The sequence below is a fragment of the Hemitrygon akajei genome, chromosome 30, assembly GCF_048418815.1.
Source record: "Hemitrygon akajei chromosome 30, sHemAka1.3, whole genome shotgun sequence".
Classification (NCBI taxonomy): Eukaryota; Metazoa; Chordata; class Chondrichthyes; order Myliobatiformes; family Dasyatidae; genus Hemitrygon; species Hemitrygon akajei.
In genome coordinates, this window is record NC_133153.1 from 17274504 (window position 1) to 17302314 (window position 27811).

The 27811-nt window shown below is 41.4% G+C and overlaps 1 protein-coding gene across 5 annotated transcripts in view; it reads left to right on the forward strand.

Annotated features, from left to right (window-relative positions):
* Window positions 1–27811, forward strand: part of LOC140718840 (multiple C2 and transmembrane domain-containing protein 2-like) — a 431322-nt gene that overhangs the window by 117046 nt on the left and 286465 nt on the right. For all 5 annotated transcript variants that reach the window (XM_073033051.1, XM_073033048.1, XM_073033050.1 and 2 more), the window contains 2 exons: window positions 6745–6807; window positions 10713–10827. In XM_073033051.1, coding sequence (XP_072889152.1) covers window positions 6745–6807; window positions 10713–10827 — 178 coding nt within the window. The remainder of the gene's footprint in view (window positions 1–6744; window positions 6808–10712; window positions 10828–27811) is intronic.

Sequence of the window (27811 nt, forward strand, 5' to 3'; positions counted from 1 at the left end):
AGGGTAGTGAGTGTCTGGAATGCACTGCCTGGGGTGGTGGTGGAGTCGATTGCTATAAGAGTGTTCAAGAGGCTCTTAAATAAGTACATGAATGTGCAGGAAATGTAAGGATATGGACATTGTGTAGGCAGAGGGGTTGGTTTGAATGGACATTTGCTTACTAATTTAATTAGTTTGGCATTACTGTGGGTTGAAGGTTCTGCTCCAGTGTTGAAAGAACAAGCAAACTTCGCAAAACAGTACTTGATGTCTAGATCGAACTCTCATTCCTGGGGCTGAGAAGCAGCAGTAATAACTGCTGAGGGGCCCTTAAGTACATTAAGGTACTTAATTTGAATTAAAGTGTTGAGTTAGATTGTGCTTTTGTCGGAAATTGGATAAACAAAGTTTAATGAGGAGTCTGAAAGAATTTCTGCAGAAATTACTGGAAGTTTTCATCAAACTGTAATGAGTATAACAAAGCTAAAACAACCTAAGGCTAAGGGTGTGGGAGGAAATATGTTGAAAATAGATCTACCAGTTTATGAAATGTTGTTAACAAATGAAAGACTATGAATTACAGACTCATTAGTGTGCTGTGATCCTTTTCAGAGATTAAAAGGACATTCTAGTGATGCAATTCTCCCAGAGAATGTTCATTTAATGTCTTTAAGGGCCCCACAGTGGCACGCAATTTATTACTGCTGCTTTTCAGCCCCAGGGATACGAGTTCCATCCGGACATCAAGTACTGTTTTGCGAAGTGTGCCTGTTCTTTCAACACTGGAGCAGAACCTTCAGCCCACTATCAACACGATGGCTTTTCTTGTTTGTCATTGAAGCAGGGTAGACAACTCTGCCGGTGCCTTCCTGGTCGCTTAATCTGTGGCTCGGTCGTTGGCTGTCTTGCCTTTGAGTAGGAAAGCTGTACATACAGGTTTTTGAGGGTAAGAATCTGTACTGGCACTCCAATACAGTAAGGATTGTTGCACTGACTGATATCTTGCTGGGGAACATCTTACAAGCTATGTATCAGATGCTGCAGTTGTTTGTAGCTGATGTACTTCCTATTCCCAACAGAGATGACCATGCAATAATACTTCAATAGTATGTCATTACCTGTAAAGACCTTGTGAAAGTATACGCATGCAGTGTTTTCTGTATTGTGTTAAGCAATCAAAGAGAACCGATAGGGAGTTCCCTGCTTCACTTAAGTATTGGTCATAGTAATTAATTTTATTTGTGCAAGGTACACAGTTGTATAATGATTTCCTCAAGTTTTCCCCGTGGGCCATCTGTATCTGAGGTTGTTTGTTTTTTTAAAAAAACTTAATCTTTGTAGTGCCTTGCACATTCTGAAGGCAGTAAAATACTTTGGACGTGCACTCCTGTAGCAAATTAGACAAAGAGCTGCCTTGTAATGGTTTTTAACAGAAAATACTTCAGCTAGGAAGAGGCCAGGAGCCAACAGCCATAGGTTTAAGATAATTGGTTGATGGATCAGAGAAGAGGAGTGGTGTTTACAAGTGATTATTTGTTTTGACCTAGGATGATCTGCTTAGATAAAAGTTGCAGGATTGTTGCAATGCAGGAGAAGGTTGATTGGCCCATGAAATTCTCATTCACCAGTTCCAGTTGTCCCATCTCTGTGTCCTCTTTCCACTGCTGTTTTTCTAGTTCCCACGCAATTTCTATTTGAAGGGTATTGATTCCTTTTTCATCACCTCTAATGGTGGCAAATTCCAGACCAGAACTACCCCTGAAGGAAAAGGCTTAATTTTCCTGTCTTTGGCCCAAATCTGCATCCCTCGTCCTTCAACCATTTCCCTTCTATTTACTTTATCTAAACTTATTTGGGTCTCTGTGCATACTCTCAACATTAAGGTCAAAAGATTTACAAAGTGTAGAAAATTTACAGCACGATGTCTGCTTCACGAGAGGTACCGCAGCTTCTACAGGCTACTTCTTTTGCGAGAGTCATTTTGGTAACCTTTTTTGTATCGTCTCCAGGACCTGGTGAAAGCAGGTACAATTTTCAAATCCTGGCAATGGAACAGGCTAGAATTATGGGGGAGAACTGAAAGTAGCAAACTAATATTTAAAATAAAACTGGGAATGTTGTCCATAGGTGATTTTAAGTAAAATAATTGGAGGAGTATTCCATCCAAACTACATTATGGCTTCCTGTTGACATGCTTTGTACGCCTCACCACCTCATAAAAAGTGACTTGAGGTTAAATATTTATGACCCCTTATGTCTCACTAGCTAGGGATTGGGCCAAGCACATTGTGATCAGGCAGGAAATACAGAAACCTTGCATCCTACACCACCAGGCTCAGGAACAAGTTATTATCCTACAACCATCATGCTCCACATCGTGCTCCTGAACCAATGTGGATAAGTTCATTTGCCACTACTCTGAACTCACTTGAACTAATATGGACTCACTTTCAGGACCTCTTTACAACTCATGTTCTCGGTATTATTTTTATTTCCACAGTTTGTCGTCTTTTGCACATTGGTTGTTTGTCAGTCTTTGTTTATGTATAGTTTTTCATAAATTCTACTGCATTTTTTTTCCTGTAAATGCCGGCAAGAAAATGAATCTCAAGGTAGTACATAGGAACGTGTACATACTTTAATAGTAAATTTCCCTTGAATCTTGAGTATACCCAAATTGTGGGCCATTATAAGGGATGTTCTTTGTCATAGCTTCAAATGATATAATTGTACACTCAGTGGCCACATGATTAGGTGCATGTTTCTAGTACTGGGTAGAATCTCGCCTTTGCCCTCAGAACAGCCTGAGTTTTTAATACTCAGGTAGACCAGGGCATTTATACAATGTTAAATTGGTATTACGAGGCCTAGTAGTAGTAGTAGTAGGCCTCCATTAGTCTCGATAGGCCATGGATTTGCACCTTGGAAAGTTTCCAGGGCGCAAGCCTGGGCAAGGTTTTTTTTGTGGAAGACCGGCAGTTGCCCACGCTGCAAGTCTCCCCTCTCCATGCCACTGATGTTGTCCAAGGGAAGGGCATTAGGACCCATGCAGCTTGGCACCGGTGTTATCGCAGAGCAATGTGTGGTTAAGTGCCTTGCTCAAGGACACACACACAAGCCAAGGCTCGAACTAGTGACTTGCAGATAACTAGATGAACACCTTAACCACTTGGCCACGTATACAGTATATATCCTGTATATATAGTGTGTGTGTGTGTGTATTGTACTGCTGCTGCTAAGTTAATAAAATTCACGACACATTCTGGTTAAAACTGATTCTGAATCTATATTATCCTTTATACTTCTGTTTCGTCTTGTTTCATGTGGTTAAGTGCCTTGCTCAAGGACACACATTCAGCCTCAGCCAAGGCTCGAACTAGTGACCTTCAGATAACTAGATGAACACCTACCACTTGGCCACGCGCCAATACTATTTACTATTCACTAATTACGAGGCCTAATGTAAGCCAAGAAAACATACCCCACACCATTACCCCACCACCACAAGCCTGCACTGTTGACACAAGGCAGTATGGATCCATGGATTCATTTTGTTTATGTCTAATTCCGACCCATGTCGCAGCAGAAATTGAAATTTGTCAGACCACGCAATGTTTCTCCAACCTTCAACTGTCCAGTTTCTGAGCTGTGCCCACTGTAGCCTCATTTTCCAATTCTTACCTGACAGGAGTGGAACCTGGTGTGGTTTTCTGCGGCTGTCGCCCATTCACTTCAAAGGTTGAAGTGTTGTACGTTCAGAATGTTCTTCTGCTCACCACTCTTATAACACATAGTCATTTGAGTTATTGTTGCCTTTCTGTCAGCATGAAACAGACTGGCCATTCTCCTCTGTCTTCTCTCATTAACAAGAAGATCTTCCCCACAAAATTACTGCTCACTGGATGGTTTTTGCGTTTCATATCATTCTCTGTAAAGTGTAGAGACTGTTGTGTGTGAAAAATCCCAGGAGATCTCAGTCCACCCCATAATGGCACCAACCAATCATTCTGTGGTCAAAGTCACTTGGGTCATATTTCTTCTTAATTCTGATGTTTGATCCAAATGATAACTGAACCTCTTGACCATGTCAGCATGCTTTTATTTTTTTGAATTGTTGTCACATGATTGGGTGATTAGATATTTACATTAAGGACAGGTGTACAGGTGTACCTAATAAAGTGACCATTAAGTATATGTTTATCCTACATTCTGGAAGACACAGTCTTATTGAACTGCAAGTCATCAGGCTACAGCTGAAACACTGAAAAACACAGGATCCAATTGCATAAATTCCATAATAACACAGAATGTGTTCAAGTCTAGGTAATGACAAGCACCATTCTCAAAGCTCCTCTAAGTGACAGTTATTGTACCAGTTTCTGGAATGTCATCTATAATTATTGCTATCAAAATGAATAAAGTTCTACTATTGGATGAATTGAAGTTTGGCCAGGAGCTTCTCCAGTTAATCTGAATTAATAGTTGACACTCTTCTTTGAGGAGAGGAGGACTTTTCAATGATTACAGTTGAAATATGATCGAGACTTTTGTGCAATAAGCGACTCTGATAATCTGTCTTGACATGTACGTACCTCTGAGTGCATCAGTCTGTCTGTGGCTGATGGGACAAATGTGCTCTTTTTGTGTGCTTTTTGCTCTAGGAAACAAACGGCATGGGTAAACCAACTGTGTAACCAAGAAGATCTCTTGTGTCTAGATATCATTTAGTTGGTGCCAGTGAGCTTTTGCCTAAAGAATGGTCCTAATCATAGAATTATGAAACTGTACAGTGCAGAAATGAGACCTTTCAGCCCATCTTGTCCATGCTGACTGTGGTGCTGGATCTGTGTCATCTGACTCATGATGGTGTTCATGATTAGACATGAGTGTAGGTTGGCCAGTGAGTGCGTGGTTTTGTGCTACTCTCATCATATTAAACATTTATGCAGAAAATACAGTACATGAACAGGCTGTTGACCCCATTTGCTCCATGCTGGTAACATTTAAAGTAAATTTATTACCAAAGTATGTATATATCACCATATACTACTTGGCTATTCATTTTCTTGCAGCATTTACAGGAAAATGAAGAAACACTTGAGGGTTTATAAAAGACTGTAAATACCAAGAATGGACAAACAACCAATGTGTGAAAGAAGATAAACAATGTAGATAATAGGAAAATGCATGAGTAATACTGAGAATGTGAGTTGTGGAGTCCTCGAATGTGAATCTGTATGTGGCGGAGTCAGTTCAGTGTTGAAGTGAGTGAAGTTATCTACAAGGGTTCAGGAGCCTGATGGTTGCAGTGTAATAGCTCTTTCTGAACACAGTGGGGTATGATCTAAAGCTCCTGTTTTTCCAGCCTGATGTAGTAGCAAGAAGAGGTAATTGCCTGGATAATGGGGGTCCTTGATGAAGGACTCTGCTTCCTTGTGGCAGCGTTCCTAGTAAATATGCTTATTGATGGAGAGGGCTTTGGCTGTGATGCACTGGGTTGTATCTGTCACTTTTTGTAGACATTTCCATTCCTGGGCATTGAAATTTTCATACTATGCTGCAACTTGTCAGAATACTCTCCACTGTGTACTTATGGAAAACATTGCACACAAGCTCCCTTCAACCTAGATTCCTCCACTTTATCGGCAGAATATTCCAGTCTGAGTTCCCACCATCCCTTAATGCTTTTATGATAGCTGCCCGAATCATAACATGTTCTAACGATTATCCCATTGTAACGACACCAGGAAGAGAAGTTTCGCCTTAATGGTCAAAAGTATTTATTAGTATCTGTATTTATGATTGTCTGTCTTTTGCTTGAGTTTGGAAATGGAAACACCTCTGTGGGCATGCTGTCAAAACTTCTCAAAAAATTAAGGATATTTATTGGGGTTTCCCTTCAAACATCACTATTTTAAAAACAAAATCAGTTTTGCCTCACCAGAAATATTAGTCACAGTTCCACTTTTTATTGGTGGCAAATGGATTCCTTTCTTTGTATATTGAAGGTACATTGTGTCAACTTCAATTTGATCCTTCAAATGTGTTATATTAATAATTTTGTGTATATTATAAGCATGGGCCACTTTTTGGCACATGGACCTTATAGTCACTGGCTAATCAACTGTTGCCTGGAGGTTGAGGCTGTTGCCTCGAGACTGCCGCACCACTGATACAGTTTCTCTGTTGGCAATACTGGGTTGCACCGTAAGTAGCGCTGCTGTCTTTCAGCTCCAGTGACCTGGGTTCAATCTTGACCTTGGTTTCTGTCTGAGTAGGGTTTGTATGTTGTGACAGCATGGCATTCTCCTGGGTCTTCCTGTTTCTTCCCACATTACAAAGGTGTGTGGATTACTTGCTTCATTGGATGCTATAAATTGCCCAGATTTTGTAGGTGAATGGTAGATGTTGATGGGTATGTTGTAAGAATAAATGGGATTAGAGTAGAATTGGCTTAACTGGGTGGATGATGTTCCTCAGCATTCAGGATTGAGATGAGGAGCAATTACTTCAGTCTTGAATATATTCGGTGACTGAGCCTTGGGTGGAGTCTTTGGAAGTTCCTACTCAATTAATCTCTGAAGGCATTCTTTAAAATATTTTTTTTACTGTATGGGAAATCAAGGATTTGTGCAGGAAAGTGGTACAGTGATTGAAGAACATCAATCATGACCTTAGGAAAGATCCAGAGTGCACCAGTAGCCAAGAGACCTACTCCAGCTCCTATGTTCTTGTCATCATCTGACAGAGTGTTTTATCTTTCAGGAGGAACTCAGTGAAGGTACTGACTTGGAGTCTTCGCAAAATTCAATGTTCTTCGAGGAGCAGGTAAAATCTGGTTGTAATATCTTTAAATGTTTAACAGTTAAAAGACTCCTTAGTTTGATGCAAACAGTGTGTGCAGGAGGTTAATGAGCCTGTGTTGCATTCCTCAAACAACTTAACTAGGTTGAAGGAATGAAAGATTTTGAGGAATTTGATGTGGTTTTCCGAGCAATGTGTAACTCCAGAAGTCAGATCAATTTTTAGATTTAAAATAAAGTTATCTATAGAGTTTGTTAGTGGACAAAAGTAAAATTAAAACTAAATTAGTAACATAATTCTAATTGCCTTCTGTGATTGACTTTTAATTTTTTTTCACATAATATTTACAGTTTAAAGTTGAGCTTAATTTTGTACTGAACTAATGATTTCTGGTAAATTGATAAAAGGTACATTTTGAATTATCCAATAGCCTAAATTGTGATCAAAACTCCTCTCAGAATTTCAGTGGAATTCTAAGTAATTAGAGCTTTCATATCAATGTTTTGAACGTGATTATCTATTTTAACCAGTTACCTCAGGACTTTAGGGCAGAAATTCCATCCTGCCAGGTCCTAATCCAATCCACTTGTTTCAGTGGAGCTCAGATGTATGGCTGCATTTATATACTGCCTCTGATAGCACTGAAGCCACACCCTCAGGTTCACCAGCATTTAGTATATTTGGACCATTGATTATTTAACTTTTGCAAAATGCATTCAATAATGTTTGGGCAAAATATTTACACTTTTCAATTTGCATTCTTTCCCATTTGAAACACTGGAAAAAAATGGACTAAATATGGATTTAAAAGCATCAAAACCAATTCAAATGAATAATTAAGAATGGAGAAGAACAACAGCTGCTTGCGTTTCTTTCTCCTGTTCATTTACGGGGCTACTGTATTGCTTTGAATTTAACCCAACACATACTGGGTTAGAAATTGCCACAGTAGCGTAGTGCTTAGCACAATTCTCTGAAGCGCCAGTGATCACCAGTTGGGATTTAAATCCTGCTGCTATCTGTAAGTACTTCTTTGTTCTCCCTGTTATCACATGGACTTCCAGCACAGATTCCATTGAGGGTTAGTGAATTGTGGGCTTGCTATGTCGATGCTGGAAGTGTGTGCAATACTTGCAGGCTGCCCACCCTCCTGCCGCCCCCCAGCACAATCTTTAGTCTGCGTTGGTTGCTGACACAAACAATGCGTTTCACTGTATATTTCATCGTACATAAGACATATGAACCTCATCTTTTAAATGTAATTAATCTTTAAAATTCGCTAAGAATTTGGCAGTTCTATGGGACATCCCACTCATATGGAAGGTGCTGTCCCTGGCCAACACCAATGCTGGAACCCCAGTTATCAGCAGACCATTCCCAGCATTAGTGCTGGAATTGGGGCAGAAGACCCTCAAGCCTATGATTCCTTTCAAAATAAAATCAGCGTGTATACTCAACTCTAAATGTGTCGGATAATGCAAACATTGGACAACACAAAATACACAGAAATACATTAAAGATGAAGATTACTTTTATTTGTTACACGTGCATCGAAGCATCAAAACAAACAGTGAGGTGCATCGTTATTAACCAACGCAGTCCGAGGATGTGCTGGAGGCGTGCCACAAGTATTGCCATGCTTCAGACGCTGCGTAGCATGCCCGCAACCCACAACCCCTAACCACCCCTGCGTCTTTGGAGTGTGGGAGGAGACCTACAGGAAGCTCATGAAATTAGGGGGAGAACGTACAAACTCCCTGCACACGGCTGCGGGAATCGAACCCTGATCGTTGGTCACTGGCACTGTAATGCGATTGCACTAAGCTACCATGCTTCTGATAACTCGGTTAAAAAAACATGGAAATAGACGCCTTCTACGAACCCCTAAGAGCCAAAGAACCACGAGTCAATATAACTCAAAGGTCAGGGGTAACCAATCAGCCCCGAGGCAAGTGAATGGGGGGCTTTATAAATGCGTGCACTCCCAGAGAGAAACACCAACAACTGTGCACTGACGATGCCACCTCAGCTGGTGATGAAACTTCTGCAAACTAATTGCTAAACTCAGCGTACACCACAGCATCAAATGCTTTCTGTCTTTTTCAATCTTTTTATTATTATTATTAATATCAACATAATAAGATTAATACATAGATATTGGGATTACAAACTTACAAATTTATACTGAACATGAAAGGATACACAAGCAATAGTTACAATATAATTAAGTCTTCCCAAATCATGAATGATACAAATAACATATAAACAAAGCAAAACTAGGTTATATCATAATATATATTAAAAAAAAACAAAAAAGAGAAAAAGAAAAAAAATTCTGCTAGAAAAAACTAATCTAACAACCTAATAACTAATAAAGAGAAAAAAAGAAGAAAAAAAAGAGAGAAAAATAATTTTTAAAAATGGGCTGTTTATAATATCTATTATAAAATACAAAATCATCAGTGTCGCCAACTCCAATCCTCTCAACATATGTATAATCAAAACTGGAAAAACGAATAGGTATGGAACAGGGTCTCATTACATCATATGAAAATATTGAATAAATGGTCTCCATGTCTTTTCAAATTTAACAGAAGGGTCAAATACAACACTTCTAATTTTCTCCAAATTTAGACATAACATAGTTTGAGAAAGCCAATGAAATACGGTAGGGGGATTAATTTCTTTCCAATTCAACAAAATAGATCTTCTAGCCATTAATGTAAGAAATGCATTCATTCGACAAGCAGAAGAAGATAAATGGATTGAGTCCATCATTGGTAAACCAAAAATTGCAGTAATAGGATGAGGTTGTAAATCAATGTTCAATACCGTGGAAATAATATCAAAAATGTCTTTCCAATATTTTTTCAAAAGCAGACATGACCAAAACATATGAGTTAAAGACGCTATCTCAGAATGACATCTGTCACAAATAGGATTTATATAGGAATAAAAATGAGCCAATTTATCCTTAGACATATGAGCCCTATGCACAACTTTAAACTGTATTAATAAATGTTTAGCACATATAGATGATAAATTGACTAATTGAAGAATTTTATCCCAATTCTCAATAGGGATAGTAAGGTTAAGTTCTCTTTCCCAATCATTTTTAATCTTACAGAAGGGCTCTGAACGTATTTTTGTAATTATATTGTAGAGTTTTGATTTTACACCTTTCTGAGAAGGATTTAGTTCTAACAAATTCTCCAAAATACCCGAAGACTCCAGATTTGGAAAGGTAGGAAGTACAGTATTTAAGAAATTCCTAATCTGTAAATACCAAAAAAAAAGAAATCTAGGCAAATTATATTTATTAGATAATTGTTCAAAAGACATAAAACAATTATCCAAAAATAAATCGGAAAATCGTAGTAATCCTTTAGTCTTCCAAGCTGAATAAGCTTGGTCTATAATAGAAGGATAAAAAAAGAAATTGGATACAATTTTCTAACCAAACTGCAGTTAGTTGTGTGCTGCTTTCTAACCAAACTACCAATATTCACCACCTGCCTAAGCTACTGTGGCGCCTGTCGTTAAATGAGTTGCCCGGTACTTTATATAATACATTCAGATGTTGTTTATTTGAGAGTTGTTTTAAAACTGTTCCAGCTTCTCAGTCACCCCACATTTCTGTTCAGTAGTTCAAGCCAAGTGTGTTTTGTAATGGGATTTAGATGTATTTACAGTGTAGTCTGATTTGAGGATAGAGTCAGCTGTGTCCCTAATCACCAAATGGATTTACTGCAGATAAAACATTATTACTGTATTGCAGTGGTAGCCTTTGAACTCCTGCTGTGCTCTTATTGAAATTTCTAGAGCCAGGCTTTTAATCCTGCCCACAGGCTTTGAAACTTGGCACAGTTAGCTCATAAGCAAATGCTGGCTAGTGGGGGATGCACTGATGTTTTTTTGTGTCTGTTCAGGTCTCAGAGCAATATGAAAGGAAAAGTGGTGATCTGTCATCATTCCGTATTCCCTCGTACCTCCTGACGATTCATCTGAAGGAAGGAAGGAACCTTGTGATCCGGGACCGCTGCGGTAATCCACTTTGAACTTGCTTAGCCTACCTACAGTGAATCCTGCTGCAAGTTTAAACTTACTAACTGCACAGAGAAACTTCCCGACTAAAGTCTTTCTGAAAGCACTTGCTGCGTGCCCTTGTATTAACTGCCTGGTGTTGCAGCAGAGCAGGTTTACTTTTCTGAACAAGAACCGAACTGGGTCACCTGCTTGTGTGCTGCTTAACTGGGAGAACGTGTGCAGATGAAGTTTAGGGCGATTCTTAATTACAAAGTGAAGACCAGAATTTGTGGTCTGCAGCAGCTTAGGAAAGTAAATTGGAATAGAAAATCCTTGGGGGTGGCACGGTACTGCAGTTAGTGTGATGGTAATACAGTGCCAGCGACCTGGGTTCAATTCCAATCATTGTGTGTAAGGAGTTTGTACATTCTCCCCATGACCATGTAGGTTTCATCCCGGTGCTTTGGTTTCCTCCCACATTCCAAAGCCGTGTGGGTTAGTAGGTTAATTGGTCACATGGGTGTAATTGGGTGGCAGTGCTCATTGGGTCAGAAGGGCTTGTTATTTTGCTGTATCTCTAATTAAAAATAGAAACAAAATAAGTAAGAAATAGGTGCAGGAGGAGACCTCTTGGCCTGCTGAGCCTGATCTGGTATTCAATAAGATCATGGCTGATCTGGCTGTGGACTCGGCTCCACCTACCTGCCTTTTACCATAATCCTTAATTCCCCTGCAATGCAAAAACATTTATCTAACTGTGAATTAAATATATCTAATGAGGTAGCCCCTACTGCTTCCCTAGGCAGAAAATTTCACAGATTCACTGCTCTCTGGGAAAGGCAGTTCCTCTTCTTCTCAGTCCTAAATCTAAACTCCCGATTCTTGATGTTATGACTCCTAATTCTAATCTCAATTACCGGTGGAAGCAACTTTCCTGCATCTATCTTATCTATTCCTTTCATAATTTTATATGTTTCTATTAGATTATCTCTTCTGAATTTCAGGGTGTATCATCCCAGTTATTCAGTTTCCCTTTGTAGTCTAAATCCCCTCCTCTCAAATGTCAACCTAGTGAACCATCTCCAAAGCCAGTATATCTTTCCTCAAGTAAGGAAACTAAAATGGCACGTAGTACCTCACGTGTAACTTAATCAGTACCTTGACCATTTGTAGCCTCACCAGTACCTTGTCCATTTGTAGCATAACCTCCCAGCTCTTAAATTCAGTCTCTGTCACAATGAAGGGGAACATTCTAATTGCTGTCTTGATAACCTGTTTTATTACAAAAGAACTTTTTGCAATTCCTGCAAAAATTTGAAGTAAAATTTACCATGCATGTTACTATATACCACCTTGAGATTCATTTTCTTGCAGGCACCTGCTAGAAAATAAAGAAATAAAATAGAATTTATGAGAAAAAAACACATATAAACAAAGACTGACAAACAACCAATGTGCAAAAGAAGACGATTTCTGCAAATAAAAAAAATCTGGAGAAGATAAGTTGTAAAAAAAAAAGCCTTGGGAATGAGTCTGTAGATTGAGTTGAAGAGAGTAAAGTTATGCGTGCTGATTCAGGAGCCAAATGGTTATAAGGAATAACTGTTCCTGAACCTGGTGGTGTGAGACCCAAGGGTTTTGTACCACTTACCTGAATGCAGTTGTGAGAAGGGAGCAAGTACTTCCAAGTCCTTTTGCACAACAGCATGGTGCAATCTGTGATTGAACATGCCACATTATTTTCTGTAGCTGTGTCCGAAATATCTTGTTTGGGGACAGTATGGCTTCTAGTGTTCTTGATTGAATATGTGGAATGCGTTTGCCTCAGCCTGGTGGATTGTGGAATCTCCATAGAAGCTCAACCTGGTCAGTAATGTTGAATGTAACTTGTGGAGTACTGTGGTCTGCTCCTGAAGTCCATTCAATTGATGCCTGTAGGGCTTGGAGGTTGCATTTACTGGACTGGTGTATGGAAGTCTGGAAAACTATTTTATGTCACTGACTTCAAATCCCGTAATAAAATTTTTATATCAAGAAAAATCTTGCAATAGCAATGATAGCTTTGAAGCCGTTGGATAATCAAAGTCATCAGAAAGCCTCAGTTTCACCTCTGTCCTTCAGAGAAGGAAATCTGCTGCTATTACACAGCCCGTCCGATATGTACTACTGATTCATCATTTTGGTTGACTTCTTTGCAAGCCAGTCATTTCAAGGGATGGACTGTAAATGGTGAGTTTCCAATAATGCCAAGATCCCAAAGAGTGTAAAGACAACTGGACAAGGACAATGGAAAGTACCAACCTAACATGACAGGTCCTTTAGAATTATTCCCCCAGCACTTGATCTCTACCACTTTCAAAACTTTCGATTCCTCTCACGTCATGATGGAGCTTTGCAATTTTGAGAACAAGGTGCTGCTAGACAATGCTCTTGGAGTGACCTACATGGGTGAATTTCAAGGCTGCCTTGTCTGTTGGACTGACTGGGGGAGTAACCACCCACCTTAATTGTTACCAGATCGGTACAGGTATGAGCCTCTGGTTGTCGGACCTCCTCCATGTTCTTGCCTATTGACGGCAGGGGCTGAGGTGAGTGAAGCTAGCAGCCAGCTTCTCGTGTGTGTTGAGTCCCTGTGAATGAAGATGAATTTCTTCTTCAGTGCCTTCTTGGCAACATTGAAACCTAGAGGAAGAAAGGGTGTAGGCTGAGCACTTGGAAAGAAGTCCAATCTGAGCGCTGATGAGGAGACCTATCACAGTGGGGAAAAATGGCAGTGCTTTTAGAATTATATCCCCCAGCACTTGATCTCTACCACGTTCAGAACTCTAGATTCCTCTCACATCATGCTGGTGCTTTGCTATTTTGAGAACACAACCATGTGGAACACTTTTCTTTGTTCATTTCACATTTGTGTAAATGCTTTGGGCTGGAGAAAAATAATGGCGTTTTGATTTTGCTCTTTTTAATATAGGGCCATGGAGTAGTACAGCTGGGAAACAGCCACCATAGTCCAACTCATCTATTGTTAAGTTTAAAGTGCAAAGTAAATTTAGTATCGGATTTTGTATATATGTCACCATATAGTACCCTGAGATTAATTTTCCTGCGGGCATTCACAGTAGGACAAGAAATGCATTAGAATCAATGAAAAACTAAAAGCAAAGACTGACAAACAACCTATGAACAAAAGAAGACAAGCTGTGCAAATACTACATAAATAAATAAACAGACAAACGATACTCACATCATGCGTGGTAGAGTTCTTGGAAAGAAAGTCCATTGGTTGGGGAATCTGTGTTGAGGTGAATGAAGTTATTCATGCTGGTTCAGGAGCCTGAAGGTTGAAGGGTTATAACTGTTCCTGAATCTGGTGGTGTGGGTCCAAAGGTTGTTGAACCAATGGCATCATCACCAAGAGAACTTTGCCTGGATGGTAGTCACATAATGTGGGTCTTGGTAAGAAGCTCAGAAATTGTTGTTCATCAATAATTCCTGAAACTGAAGGGGCCTGATTAGTGACATTTAATGGCTAGTGACTTCCACCTCATTGCTGGATGTCTGAAGTCACATATAGATTAGATTTGTTAACAATTGGGAATTCTGAAAGTCATTGATGAACCAGATAGTTCTTCTGACAATCTGGTGATTTCATGTTCACTTTTCCTGTTGTCACTTTATTTTTTTCCCAGATGTGAATTAATGTCTAACTAATCCAGTTCACTAACTATAAGATCAGTAACTTAGCCAATCAGACAAATAACTTGACCAACCATGGAGTAATGGTAGTCCACTGGTTATGATCAATATATCCCGGGGGAGGGGGTGGGGTGTAAAGTACTAATATGTCAATCCAAGGAGGTTGGTCAAAAATCTCCTATTAATTGTGCTATCATCTTTATTAGTTACTTAGTAAGCATCTTAGCATAGACTAAGTAAAGATGAAGTCATTCTGGATTCCAAGTGATTATTTTTGAAGTTGGAGAACTTTGTCTTCTTGCTACTGAATGTTATCCTTTTGAAGTAAGCCTTTGGTTTACTTACACAGTGGTATGTTGATGGAAAATCTTGGGGAAAGTAGTGAATTGTCTCAAAATATTTGCAATTAGGCTTGGTCATTTGTTGACAGTTATTTAGTTTTGTGGCTGAATCAGTATCTTACATAGTGGAAATATAAACCCAAGTAAATCCCAACTTTACCTCATTCGTTATTTGTTTCAAAAGAACACAGCTTGTGGATCTGGCTTTGTTACACAAGCAGGGATACCGAATGCCTGTCTCAGCTAAGCATTAGCCCACGGGAACAAAACAGAACAATTTTATTCTTTCACGGTAATCAAAAGGGTTCAAATTGAACATTCTGTTCAAATGTCTTGTGAGAGCTATTTGTAAATGTCCTCTTACTGTTCACTTCCCTTTGTTGTAAGATACGGTGACGATTAAATTGTTAATTGGAATAAGAATCAGAATCAGGATTAATATCACCGGCATATTATGTGAAGTTTGTTGTTAAGCAGCTGCAGTGCATTGCAAGAACACTGTGAATTATATTTAAAAGTTATATAAGTAGTTCAAGAATGTAGTGAGGTCGTGTTGATGGATTCTGTGTCCATTCAGAAATCAGATGGCAGAGGGGTAGAAGCTGTTCCTGAATCATGTAGCCTCTTGCTGAGAAGAGGGAGTGTCCTGGATGATGGGGATCCTTCATGAGGGATGCCTCCTCTTTGAGGCTCTTTGAAGATGTCCTGGATGCTGGGGAGGCTAGTGCCCATGATGGAGTGACTGAGTTTCCAACTTTCTGCAGCTTATTTCGAGTCAATGCAGTGCCCCGCCCAACCCCATTTCCGACGGTGATGTAGCCAGCTAGAATCCTCTCCACGCTACATCTGTAGAAATTTGAAAAGTCTCTTTGGTGACATACCAAATCTCCTCAAACTCCTAAAGGCAAATTGCCGTGGTTGCTGCCTTCTTTGTAAGTGCATCAATATGTTTGGCCTAGAATACATCCTTAAGTTGTTGACACTCAGGAGCTTGAAATTGCTCACGCTTTCCACTTTTGATGCCTATATGAGGACTGGTGTGTGTTCCCTCATCTTACATTTTCTGAAGTCCACGATCGGTTCTTTGGTCTTACTGACATTAAGTGCAAGGTTGTTGCAGCACTTTTCAACTAGATGATATATCTCGCTCCTGCGGGCCTTCTTGTCACCATGTGAAATTCTGCCAACAATAGTTATGTCATCAGCAAATATTATAGGCAGCATTTGGGCTGTGCTTAGCCACACAGTCATGGTTGTACAGTCAGTAGATCAGTGGGGTAAGCACACATCCTTGAGGCACGTCAGTGTTTATCAGTGAGATGGATACACTGATCCGCATACACTGTGATATTCTGGTAAAGAAGCTGAGGGTCCAGTTGCATAGGGTGGTACAGAGGCATTGGTTTTGGAGCTTCATTAACTAGATCTGTTGGAATGATTGTATTAAACGCTGGGCTGTAGTCAATAATGCAGCCGGACATAAGTATTGGAATTGTCCAGGTGATCCAAGGCCGCATGGAAAGCAATGAGATTGCATTCAGTGTAGACCTATTGTGGCAATAGGCAATTTGCAGTGGGACCAGGTCCAGCGGTTGATTCTGGCCAAAACCAACCTCTCCAAGCATTTCATCACGTAGATAGTCATGAAGACAGCTCACTCTGCTCTTCTTGGGCACTGGTATGATTGTTGCCCCTTTAAAGCAGGTGGGAACTTCCACCCGTGGCAATGAGAGATTGAAAATGTCTTTGGGCACACCTGCCAGTTGATTAGCACAGGTAAAACTAATAATCCAGTGGGAAATCAAATACTGGAAATCCAGAATGTAAACAGAAAATAGTGGGAATGGTCAGCTGGTTAGTCAACATCTATGGAGAGGGAAAGAGTGTTAACATTTCAGTTTCTGATGCATTTTGCAATCAACTCTGTTTCTCTTTTCGTAGATGCTGCCTGACATGCTGTGTGTTGTCTGTTTGTACTTTAGTAACACAGTGTGCTGGGTTAATGATACAGGGATTGGCGTTCAGATCCCCTGAAAGTAGCTGTGGAGTTTACAATTGTTTAGTATTCACTTGAATGGAGCTGATGGATTATTTTAAGAACTTGTAGTGAGGTTCTCGCCAGTGGTGCCTGCTCACTTACTAAAAAGTGTACAGAATAAGAAAGTTGTGGGGAGATGTTTACATCTTCCAACAATACTTTCACTTAATTTCCTCTTTTACTGCTCTGCTAATGGATCTCCAAAGCTCATGTGTATGCAGGGTTGTCGCTGCCAAGCTCTCTGCCCATTGAACAGAACGACTGCAGGAGTTAAATTGCAAAATGCTTGTGGCTTTGAGCCGAGGTCACCTTACTCCCTAGCACGCTGTCAGCACGGACCAAGTCACAGGACTTGAATCACAGGCGTGGGAAGGTTCCAGCTACCAGCCTCCTCTCTTGTGGTGAATGCGCACAGTCCTTTTTCTCCAGGGAAAATGAACCAAAAATAATGGAGGGCACAGCTGTAAAGTGGGAGGGATAACCCGAGGAGCAGCTTCCCCATGCGGAGAACAGGGCACAAATAGAACGAGCTGCCAGAGAATACAATTGATCACAGTACAATAATGACATTTAGATAAGTATATGGTCAGGAATGTTTTAGAGGGATACAGGCTAAATGCAGGTAAATGGAGCCAGCTTAAGTGGGCATTTTGGTCAATGTGAATGAGATGGACCAACGGGCCTGTTTCTGTCCCTTGACACTCTGAGTCTAATTGCTGTTCCAATAATAGTTTTCTGAAACATTGCAAGCAAGGTAATTTGTCCTGATTTGGTAGTGCTAAATTTAGGGCAATGGATGCTGAGGCTCCCATTAGCATGGCAGTCCTACAAATAAAATGAATGCTTCTGCTGGCCCCCGTTCCACTGGATTTCAGAAGTGGATAGAACATACTGTACCTCCGGTGTCAAAACCAGGTAGCCCTCCATTGGCTCTTTTGGATGGGCTTTGTTATTTGTAGGCTAAACAAGAGGCACCCAAAACTGACCAAAGTTGTGCCAGAGGAACAAAGTCAAGAATGTGCTGAACCTCCTTGAGCAAATATAAGCTTCTCACCAACTCCTGGGCATTCCAGATCCAGGACTGCTCAACTGATCCAAGGCTCCTCTGAACCTAAAGCCCAGAAGTTGAGAGCACACAGAGGTCCAATGTGAACAATAGAAGGGGTACTCCTCCCAGCCACACCTCCCTGTTAAGTGCCTCCTGTCTCACCAATGCAGTTCCTAACAACTGTCTGTGGAAATCACTCTTGCAGAGCTGGAGTGGATGTGAATTGCCCTCTGTCCTCAGGACCACCCTCAGAAGACCAACAGTTTAAAGTTCTGAACTTTTATCCTCATCAGATTCTGTATGATTCTTTGGATGAAGACTAAATATTGAGTTTTGGGGCATGAGCTGTGGCTTATTTACCTAGCTGTTGTGGTCTGTCTCCTGTTTTAGAGAGTGACTCTTTACGATTTATATTTGCCTGTTGCTTTTGATTTTAGGATGTTCTAGTGTCTGTCCGTTCACTGATGTTCTTTCGAAGTTCAGGCACTGTTGTAATATAGAGGTTGGGGAGGCCATTCCCAGAATGAGCAGGGAATTCTTTTTATAATGGCTGTGCAAGCTGGCGAACGTCCAACTGAGTCGATGGATCTTTGTTCACTTGTGCAAAAAACAAATAATCTTTACCTGCACACCACCCCCTCACTGTTGCTCGTGTTTATTTGCATGATTTGTTTTTTATTTTGGATATTTTCTTAATGGGGTCTTAGGGGTTTCTTTGTTTCGTAGCTGCCTATTAGGAGACAAATCTCAAGGTTGTATAATGCATATATCCTTTGATTATAAATATACTTGAACTTTGAAACTTGATCAAATCTGCCAGAGTTTTGAAACTTATTTTTCCTGAAAGATTTGAAGAGAGGTTTAATGATTTGCCACTATTGCTGGATTTTAGTACTAACTGTTTTAGAGATGAGAAGGAATTTCTTTAGCCAGAGTGTGGTGAATTTGTGAAACTCTTTGCCGTAGGCAGCTGTGGAAGCCAAGTCTTAGTTTATTTATAGACAATAGACAATAGGTGCAGAAGTAGACCATTTGACCCTTCGAGCCTGCACCGCCATTCTGAGATCATGGCTGATCATCTACTATCAATACCCGGTTCCTGCCTTGTCCCCATATCCCTTGATTCCCCTATCCATAAAATACCTATCTAGCTCCTTCTTGAAAGCATCCAGAGAATTGGCCTCCACTGCCTTCCGAGGCAGTGCACTCCACACCCCCACAACTCTCTGGGAGAAGAAGTTTTTCCTTAACTCTGTCCTAAATGACCTACCCCTTATTCTTAAACCATGCCCTCTGGTACTGGACTCTCCCAGCATCTGGAACATATTTCCTGCCTCTATCTTGTCCAATCCCTTAATAATCTTAAATGTTGTAATCAGATCCCCTCTCAATCTCCTTAATTCCAGCGTGTACAAGACCAGTCTCTCTAACCTCTCTGCGTAAGACAGTCCGGACATCCCAGGAATTAACCTTGTGAATCTACGCTGCACTTCCTCTACAGCCAGGATGTCCTTCCTTAACCCTGGAGACCAAAGCTGTACACAATACTCCAGGTGTGGTCTCACCAGGGCCCTGTACAAATGCAAAAGGATTTCCTTGCTCTTGTACTCAATTCCCTTTGTAATAAAGGCCAACATTCTATTAACCTTCTTCGCTGCCTGCTGCACTTGCTCATTCACCTTCAGTGACTGATGAACAAGGACTCCTAGATCTCTTTGTATTTCTCCCTTACCTAACTCTACACCGTTCAGATAATAATCTGCCTTCCTGTTCTTACTCCCAAAGTGGATAACCTCACACTTATTCACATTAAACGTCATCTGCCAAGTATCTGCCCACTCTCCCAGCCTATCCAAGTCACCCTGAATTCTCCTAACATCCTCATCACATGTCACACCGCCACCCAGCTTAGTATCATCAGCAAACTTGCTGATGTTATTCTCAATGCCTTCATCTAAATCGTTGATGTAAATCGTAAACAACTGTGGTCCCAATACTGAGCCCTGTGGCACCCCACTAGTCACCACCTGCCATTCCGAGAAACACCCATTCACTGCTACCCTTTGCTTTCTATCTGCCAACCATTTTTCTATCCATGTCAATATCTTCCCCCCAATGCCATGAGCTCTGATTTTACCCACCAATCTCCTATGTGGCACCTTATCAAATGTCTTCTGAAAATCGAGGTACACTACATCTACTGGATCTCCCTTGTCTAACTTCCTGGTTACATCCTCGAGAAACTCCAATAGATTAGTCAAGCATGATTTGCCCTTTGTAAATCCATGCTGGCTCAGCCCAATTCTATCACTGCTATCTAGATATGCCACTATTTCATCTTTAATAATGGACTCTAGCATCTTCCCCACTACTGATGTTAGGCTGACAGGATGATAGTTCTCTGTTTTCTCCCTCCTTAAGGAGGCAACATCTCCTTAAGGAGGGAGAGGTTGACAGATTCTCAGTTGATCAGGGTTTGAAAGGATATGGGGAGAAGGCAGGAGATTGGGGCTGAGAGGAAAATTGGGTCAGCCTTGATGGAGTGGTGGAGCAGACTCAGTGGGCCAGATGGCCTAATTCTGCTCCTATACCTTATGATTTTACGGACTTTCAATTTTAAGAACAGCTTCAGGCCACTGTCATGTAAACAAAGCTTTGTTTGCCACATTTTGTGGTTAAGACTTTGATTTATCATTAATCTATTGCAACCATTGCAAGCTAACTGAGCTCAAATGAGGTCAGTATATCATGATGAAAGTTGGCAGATTGTATTAACAGGTGGTGTATTTCAGAGGCCTTGAGGATAATCAGAGATGGTGGTGGTCTGATATTATTCCTAGGGGTTTTGAATTGGGTAATAACAGTCTTGAAAGGGAAGCAAATCTGCAGATGCCCCAAATATGAAATGGAATTTAGATGCTGGAGATTTTCAGCAGGTCAGGCAAAATCTGTGGAGAGAGAAATAAATTACGATCTTGGGTTGACTGTCTTCAGTCAGAACAAAGAAAAGTCTAAATTATATATCTTCATTTGCAGATTATGGTAAGGGGAGGAAAGAATACAGGGGTTGTCTGAAATAAGGTGGAGATTGGGAGACCATCCTGTAGATCTGTATGACTCTCCATGGACGTTATCTGATACTCCACTTGTGTTTCTAGTGTTTGTTCCCCGTCCCCCAGAATTCCTGTATCTACAATTTTTTTTTGCTTTTTGAACTTTTTTTTTCCTGCTGATTGATAGTCAACCACTAACAGTCAATGCTTCAAAGGTTTCAAACATATACTTAAGGTCAGAGAAATGTGTACTATATATATCCCGAAATGCTTTTCCTTCTCAACCATCCACAAAAACAGAGGAGTGCCCGCAAAGAATGAACAACAGTTAAATGTTAGAAGCCCAAAACCCCCCCCAGCTCCCCTCCCTCCTGCGCATAAGCAGCAGCAAGCAATGATCCCTCCTCCCCCCACTGGCAAAATAAAGCATCGGCACCGGCCACCGAGCCCTCAAGCGTGAGCAAGCAATAACAAAGACACAGACTTGCAGTTACCCCAAAGACTATGTTGTTCACCCGGCATTCGACATACCACAGGCTCTCTCCTTTCCTAATAAGGGAGAAAGAGATGTCTCCGTTTCACAGCGCGAGGAGAGACATAACAAGCAGCTCACTGGTTTACAATGTTAAGAGTCTGTTGCATTGCTTTTCCTGAGCTCTGTGCCCAAAGATCTCGGGTCTCCGGGCACAGAGCTTTAGATCTTCCATCTCCCACGACACACTGGTCTTCTGCTCGGACACCAACCTCGGATTCCCCCATCTCCAAAGCCGTGAAAACTCGATCCTCTGAAGGTGAGCAGAACTCTTAGGCCGAGCCCTTGGGCGTGTCGAACAACGGCCAGTTGTGAAACCCTGAGAGCGGGTCCCATTCCCACAATGAGCCGTAGTCAGCGTGTGACTCCAGGTCAGGGTCTTCAAAAAAACCCTGAAAGGGAAAAATAGAGATATTAAAGATGTAAATGGAGCTGTTTCTGAAGATGCAAGCAAATGAGTCACCGTTCGGTGTCATTAACCCTCATAAGCTCTGCCCTCTGTAAGGAAAAGCTGAAATCTGAAATCAGATTAATGATCTGGATGAGGAAGTGGAGGGATGGGTTGGTAAATCTGCTGATGACACAAAGGTGTTGTGGATAGGGTGGAGGGCTGTCAGAGGAGATATCAGGGGTAAGCTTTTTACACAGAATGGTGAGTGCGTGGAATAGGCTGTGGCGACAGTGGTGGAGGCGGATACAATAGGGTCTTTTAAGAGACTCTTGGACAGGTACATGGAACTTAGAAAAATAGAGGGTTATGGGTAGCCCTAGGCAATTGCTAAAGTAAATGCATGTTCGACACAGCATTGTGGGCTGATGGGCCTGTATTGTGCTGTAGGCTTTCTATGTTCTTTGTTCTAGAAAGATGTGTTACAAGTATGCCCATGGCTCATTGGCTTCCAGTGGTGCTATCTAAATTGAATGCTATTGAACTTGCGTGTGACAGTCCCTTGTCTGGAAGAATTGAACACACTGGACCTATATGTGGGAAACTCTGGTTTATTATTGGTAACGCTGGTGTTTTGTGCCAACAGTTTAAATTAATTCTCAGTTGAAAGTTTGCCAGCAAAAAGTATCAACAAATATTCAGCCCATTTAAGCACTTAATGCAAAACTCCTGCAGTAAAAGCTCAATGTTAATATCGAGATTCTTTTAACTTAAAAAATCAAAATGAAATTTAAATTTCTGTATTGTTTAAAGTGTTTGATCCTGTATCAAACACGGCTACAGAAATAATTGCATCCTTATTTACTTCATTGATTTTTCTGCAGATGCTTATGAATAAATTGTCATTTAAAGCTGACAGCTAAAAATGTAGTCATTTCTGTTACTAGAAGATTTTGGTCTACAAAGTGCCATTGATATTGTTCAGATATTTTATAAATTTTACCTTGTGATTAACGTTACATTTTTGAATGGATTTCAGTGGTGACTGCCCATTTAAAATGTATTGTGCTTGGCTTTGGTTTAGTTTATCTGTCAGTATTTAAGCCCCTTTTCAATGTTTTGCTGCTGGCATTAAAATATGCTTAGGAAATTCATATGGACCCGCTATTGATAGCGAATATAACACAATTTTAGGTTTGTCTGCCCTGGAGAACCAGGTTTGACTTGGCACTTATTGTATTGTGATTTCCCCTACTCCAGTCTCCAGATACGTCTTACTTTGTTTATGTAACGGCATTACCAATGTGCGCAGTATCGGATTAAAATATTATGATTTATGACCGGTGGTTTCTAGCATATGATTCAATAAAGAGTATCATAGAGACCTTGCTTTAACGATGCTGACCTATTTTCCAAAGCACGGATCCTGGCTTGCTTCAACAAGTCTTGTTTCAATCCTTGTTCCAAGTTGTCTTTGGTACCCCAGTGCAAAGTGGGAGGAGCCAAAAGAAAAGTTGTTGAGGGTGAGGACAAGTTCTCAGATGGAGGATAGTGATGGTGGAGGGGAATCCATAGAGTCTGTTGTTGAGAAAGAAGCAGAGAGCTTAAAGCCTTCTCAATGGGGAATAGAAGTGTATTGGGACTGGACATCCATGGTGAAAATGAAGAGTTGAGGGCCAGGGAATTGAAAGTTGTCGATGGGATCGGGAGCGTGTGAAGTGTCACGGATCTAGGTGGGAAGGGACTGAATCAAGGGGGATAAAATGGAGGAGAGGTTTGCAGACACTAGTTCAGTGGGACATTGGGCCTACCCGAACAGTCGGGGTTGTAGATCTTGGGAAGCAGAAAGAAACAAGCAGTACAGAGCAAGGCAACTATGAGTTTGGTGGCAATGGATGGGAGTCCTCCAGAGATGGTGTCGGAGACAATTTTCTGGAGAGCCGTCCTTTTCAAGTGCTAAGTAAGAGGAGGTGTCTTCCCGCCTGTCCTCAGCAAGGTAGTGGTCATTCTACCACAATACAACAGCACTGCCGTTGTCTGTGAGTTTGATGGTAAGGTTGGGATTGGTGTGGAGAGAGGAGGGCAGTACATTCAGAGGGGTAAGGTTCAAGGAGGAGAGAGGAGTGCTGAAATTGAGTTGGTTACTGTCTTGTCAGCAATGAAAGAGCAAGCAGGGAACCAGAGCGTTAGCCATACTGCTGTTTCACACTCCACATCGAGGCCTGGGTTGTGGAATTGAATTTCCACTGACTTGTGTCATGAAGATTAGGTTGAAAGGTTGATGAATTCCAAATCATTCCATACTGCACTCTGTAATTAGCTTGTAATGTCTTTGCACATTGTTCACAACCTCTTTGCTTCGTGAAGGAAGCCTCCTGCTCCTCCAGTGAGTAGCAAATCACTCGGAAACCAAATCCATAATGCAAAGAAAACATGCTCCAGCCCTGGCGCTGGTTGTTTATTCAGCTGCCGAATTACTTTTTAAAGAAGTTATCCTGATATAGATTAGCAGAAACACACCTGTATGCAGTAAGCTCCTGAAACATCATGTATGATGATTGCTCAATTCTTTTTTCTGTTTGTATGTATTGAGGATTGAGTGATGCAAATGGCAACAAGGGAATTCCATCTGTCGAGATACTGCCATGCACCCTCTGTGTGTAAACAGACACCTCCTCCCAAAAGGCAACAGCTTAGTGCTGTCCTCCCTATGAACACACTGGAGTAGGGTCGCAAACCACCTGGATTACAGCACCACAGTGGGAAAATGCTCCACCTCACATTCCATCCATTTAGAAGAATGAGGCAAATTGCATGCTTTCTATGGATATGACCCTCCCGTAAGGATGGCAGCTGTTACTGTCTAACCAGAACTCCATATAGTTACTGGATTACTGTAAATTTGTGAAGAAATGCGGCTTCCCTTTTATTCTTGCCTCATTTGTAACAGTGACCGGAATATGGCTGTGTATATTATTAGCTTCAAAGCATTCTCTCTCTCTCTCTCTGCCCATCACTCTGCCTGTTCTCCATCTCCTTCTGGTGCTCCCCTCCCCTGTTCTTTCTCCGTAGGCCTCCCGTCCCATGATCCTTTCCTTTCTCCAGCTCTGTATCCCTTTTGCCAATCACCTTTCCAGCTCTTAGCTTCACCCCTCCCCGTCCGGTCTTCTCCTATCATTTCGGATTTCCCCCTCCCCCTCCTACTGCCAAATCTCTTAATATCTTTCCTTTCAGTTAGTCCTGACGAAGGGTCTCGACCCGAAACGTCGACTGTGCTTCTTCCTATAAATGCTGCCCGGCCTGCTGTGTTCCACCAGCATTTTGTGCGTGTTGCTTGAATTTCCAGCATCTGCAGATTTCCTCGTGTTTGCTTCTAAGGTGTTCTTCCCTTTTAACATTAATGCTTCCACTAGCTTTCTGATTGGAGCTTCTCTGCTTTGTGACTGACTAATAGAAGGTGAGGTGCACGTGATGGAAATTGGAACGTAGAACACGAAGGCAGTGAACGTCGAGGCCGTTGCCACGGGAGCAAGAAGCTCTGTGAATGCTGAGCAGAAATTGAGATGTGTTGGGAAGGGGCTGGGAAGCTGCAGAAGCAAGTGGATTCATTGTTGCTCTCTTGTGAAATTAATAGTGGTAATCAGATTGTTGGTCTGTGCAGACTGCGGCTCCTCACTAATTAGTTGTTTCTGTGTAAATATTTGAATAACGCTCTGCAGGGTTTGAATGTGATCTGAGATGTGTGTTTGAGAAGTCAATAAACGAATCTAAATGCTGATTTTTTGAACTAAACCAGTTTGCTTCTCCTCACCAGGCTCACAGTGTGGGAGTTGAGGTGAAGCGCAGAATCCTCTCTCCTGCCTGCTCTTCATTAGTATTAGCTTGAATGGGGAGTTGTCAACATCACCTCAATCTGCTTGCTTCTATTTCAGGGCTGACTATGGCCAAACATAGAGACCACTGTGCTATTTGGGTGGGGCACATTATACTTTTTGGATATGAACATTTGCAATCATTTGCATCCCCTACACCACCAATCAGATTCTATCTTCTCCAGCCTTTTATCTCTTTCATCAATCAACTTCCCAGCTCTTTACCTAACTGCCGCCCCCTCCCAGTTTCACCTCTCCCCTCCCACCTTATACTTCTTCCTGCCTCCATTTTCTTAAGCGGACTCCTTCCCTCTTCCTTTCCAGTCCTGATGAAGGGTCTCAGCCCGAGAGGTCCACTTTCTGCTCTTTTCCATAGATGCTGCCTGACCTGCTGTGTTCCTCCAGCATTTTGTGTGGCTTTGGATTTCCAGCGTCTGCAGATGTCCTCGTGTACGGTTAACTCTTGGCTTCCTCCCCAGTTTCCCTTTTGAGGTGGGGGGGATGGTGGGCACACACTTGTGAGCTGGGAATCCTTTGCTGGAGATGCGGCTGCTGCATGGGAACACAGTCACTTCCAGGACACCTCTCAACCCCACACCATCCTGACTCGGACACTGAACACCACACCCTTATGGTCACTGCATTGGTGCCCCAGACCTCAGTGTTGGTGGGCCTGTAGATGAGACAGTGTTCATTTTAAGATCGCCCTCTGGGTAAATTTACATTTACATTTTTATGTATAATGATGCAGTATAATTGTACAATGGAATGGCAATACAAAATGTGACATGCTCAGTTGCCATAGCTCTCTACCAGTCTCCCTGGAAAAGGCTGACGTTCAATGTGTGATACAAGAATTTATACTGCCTTGGTTTTCAACTGCATTGTGTGTGTAATGAAGGTTGCAGCTGAGAGTCGAAGTGGGGGGCGGGGGGATCCTCGCAGTGTGGACATTACCTGTCTGGGGATTGTCAGCATAAAGAATTCTACCTTTGTCTTTCATGAGCAAAGCATCTTGCTTAAAATAATAAACATGAGATTCTGCAGATGCTGGAGATCTTGAGTTAACACATAGAACAATGCTGGAGGAGCTCAGCAAGCCAGGCTGAATCTAAGGAAGTGAATATCACCTCAAAATATTGACTGTTTATTCCCCTCCATAGACGCTGCCTGACTTGCTGAGTTACTCCAGCATTTGCAGTGTGTTGCTTAAAATAAGAAGTACGGGGTGTGGTGTTTCCTTGGGTGATCCGTGGATTCTTTTAAGTTATAAACAAAATGTTGGAAACACCCAGCAATATCTTTGGAGGGAGAAAGAGCGTTTCAAGCCAGGGACCTTTTGTCCAAACGGCAAAGAAGAAAAAAAAAACTAGTTTTATATTAAAACACCTTCCTGCTTCTTGTTCCTGGATACCTGTCTGGCAATTGGAAAGCATAGGCTGTTTTCCAGTGGGAATAAATCATTTCCAAAGGCCCCTACCTCTCCGTAGCTCCCAGCACATATAATTGAGGTGATTGCTTTCAACTGGAGGACATACCTCAAGAAAAAATAAACACAGTCATCTATGAGGAACTGTTGTCTAGTAAAAAAAAATCCCGCTGGTTTCCACAACTGAAGCACATGTTGGTGACAGTATCCAGTGGACTATAAAGAACTGTAGTCATTCATCCTCAAGTTTGTTCTGCTGTTTGGTGAAATCCTGACAGTTCTTTATGGTAACATGGCACAATGGAGTAGCAGGTACTGTTGGTGCTTCACAGTTCCAGAACCATGTTCAAATCCGATCTTAAATTGACCCTGCGACTACAGTGGTTTCTCCTGTGTTCTGTGCTTTCTTCCCAATATGCTAAAGCTGATTGGTTAATTGTCGACAGTAAGTTACCACAGAATGATGTGAAAATCAGGGGAAGTTGATGGGTAATGTCAGAGAGAACAGATTACAGAGAAATGTGCGGAATGGGACTGATGGGCATGGTCTGAGAACTGGCGTAGGCTTGATCGACCACTTGGCCTCCTATACTATATGAGATTAT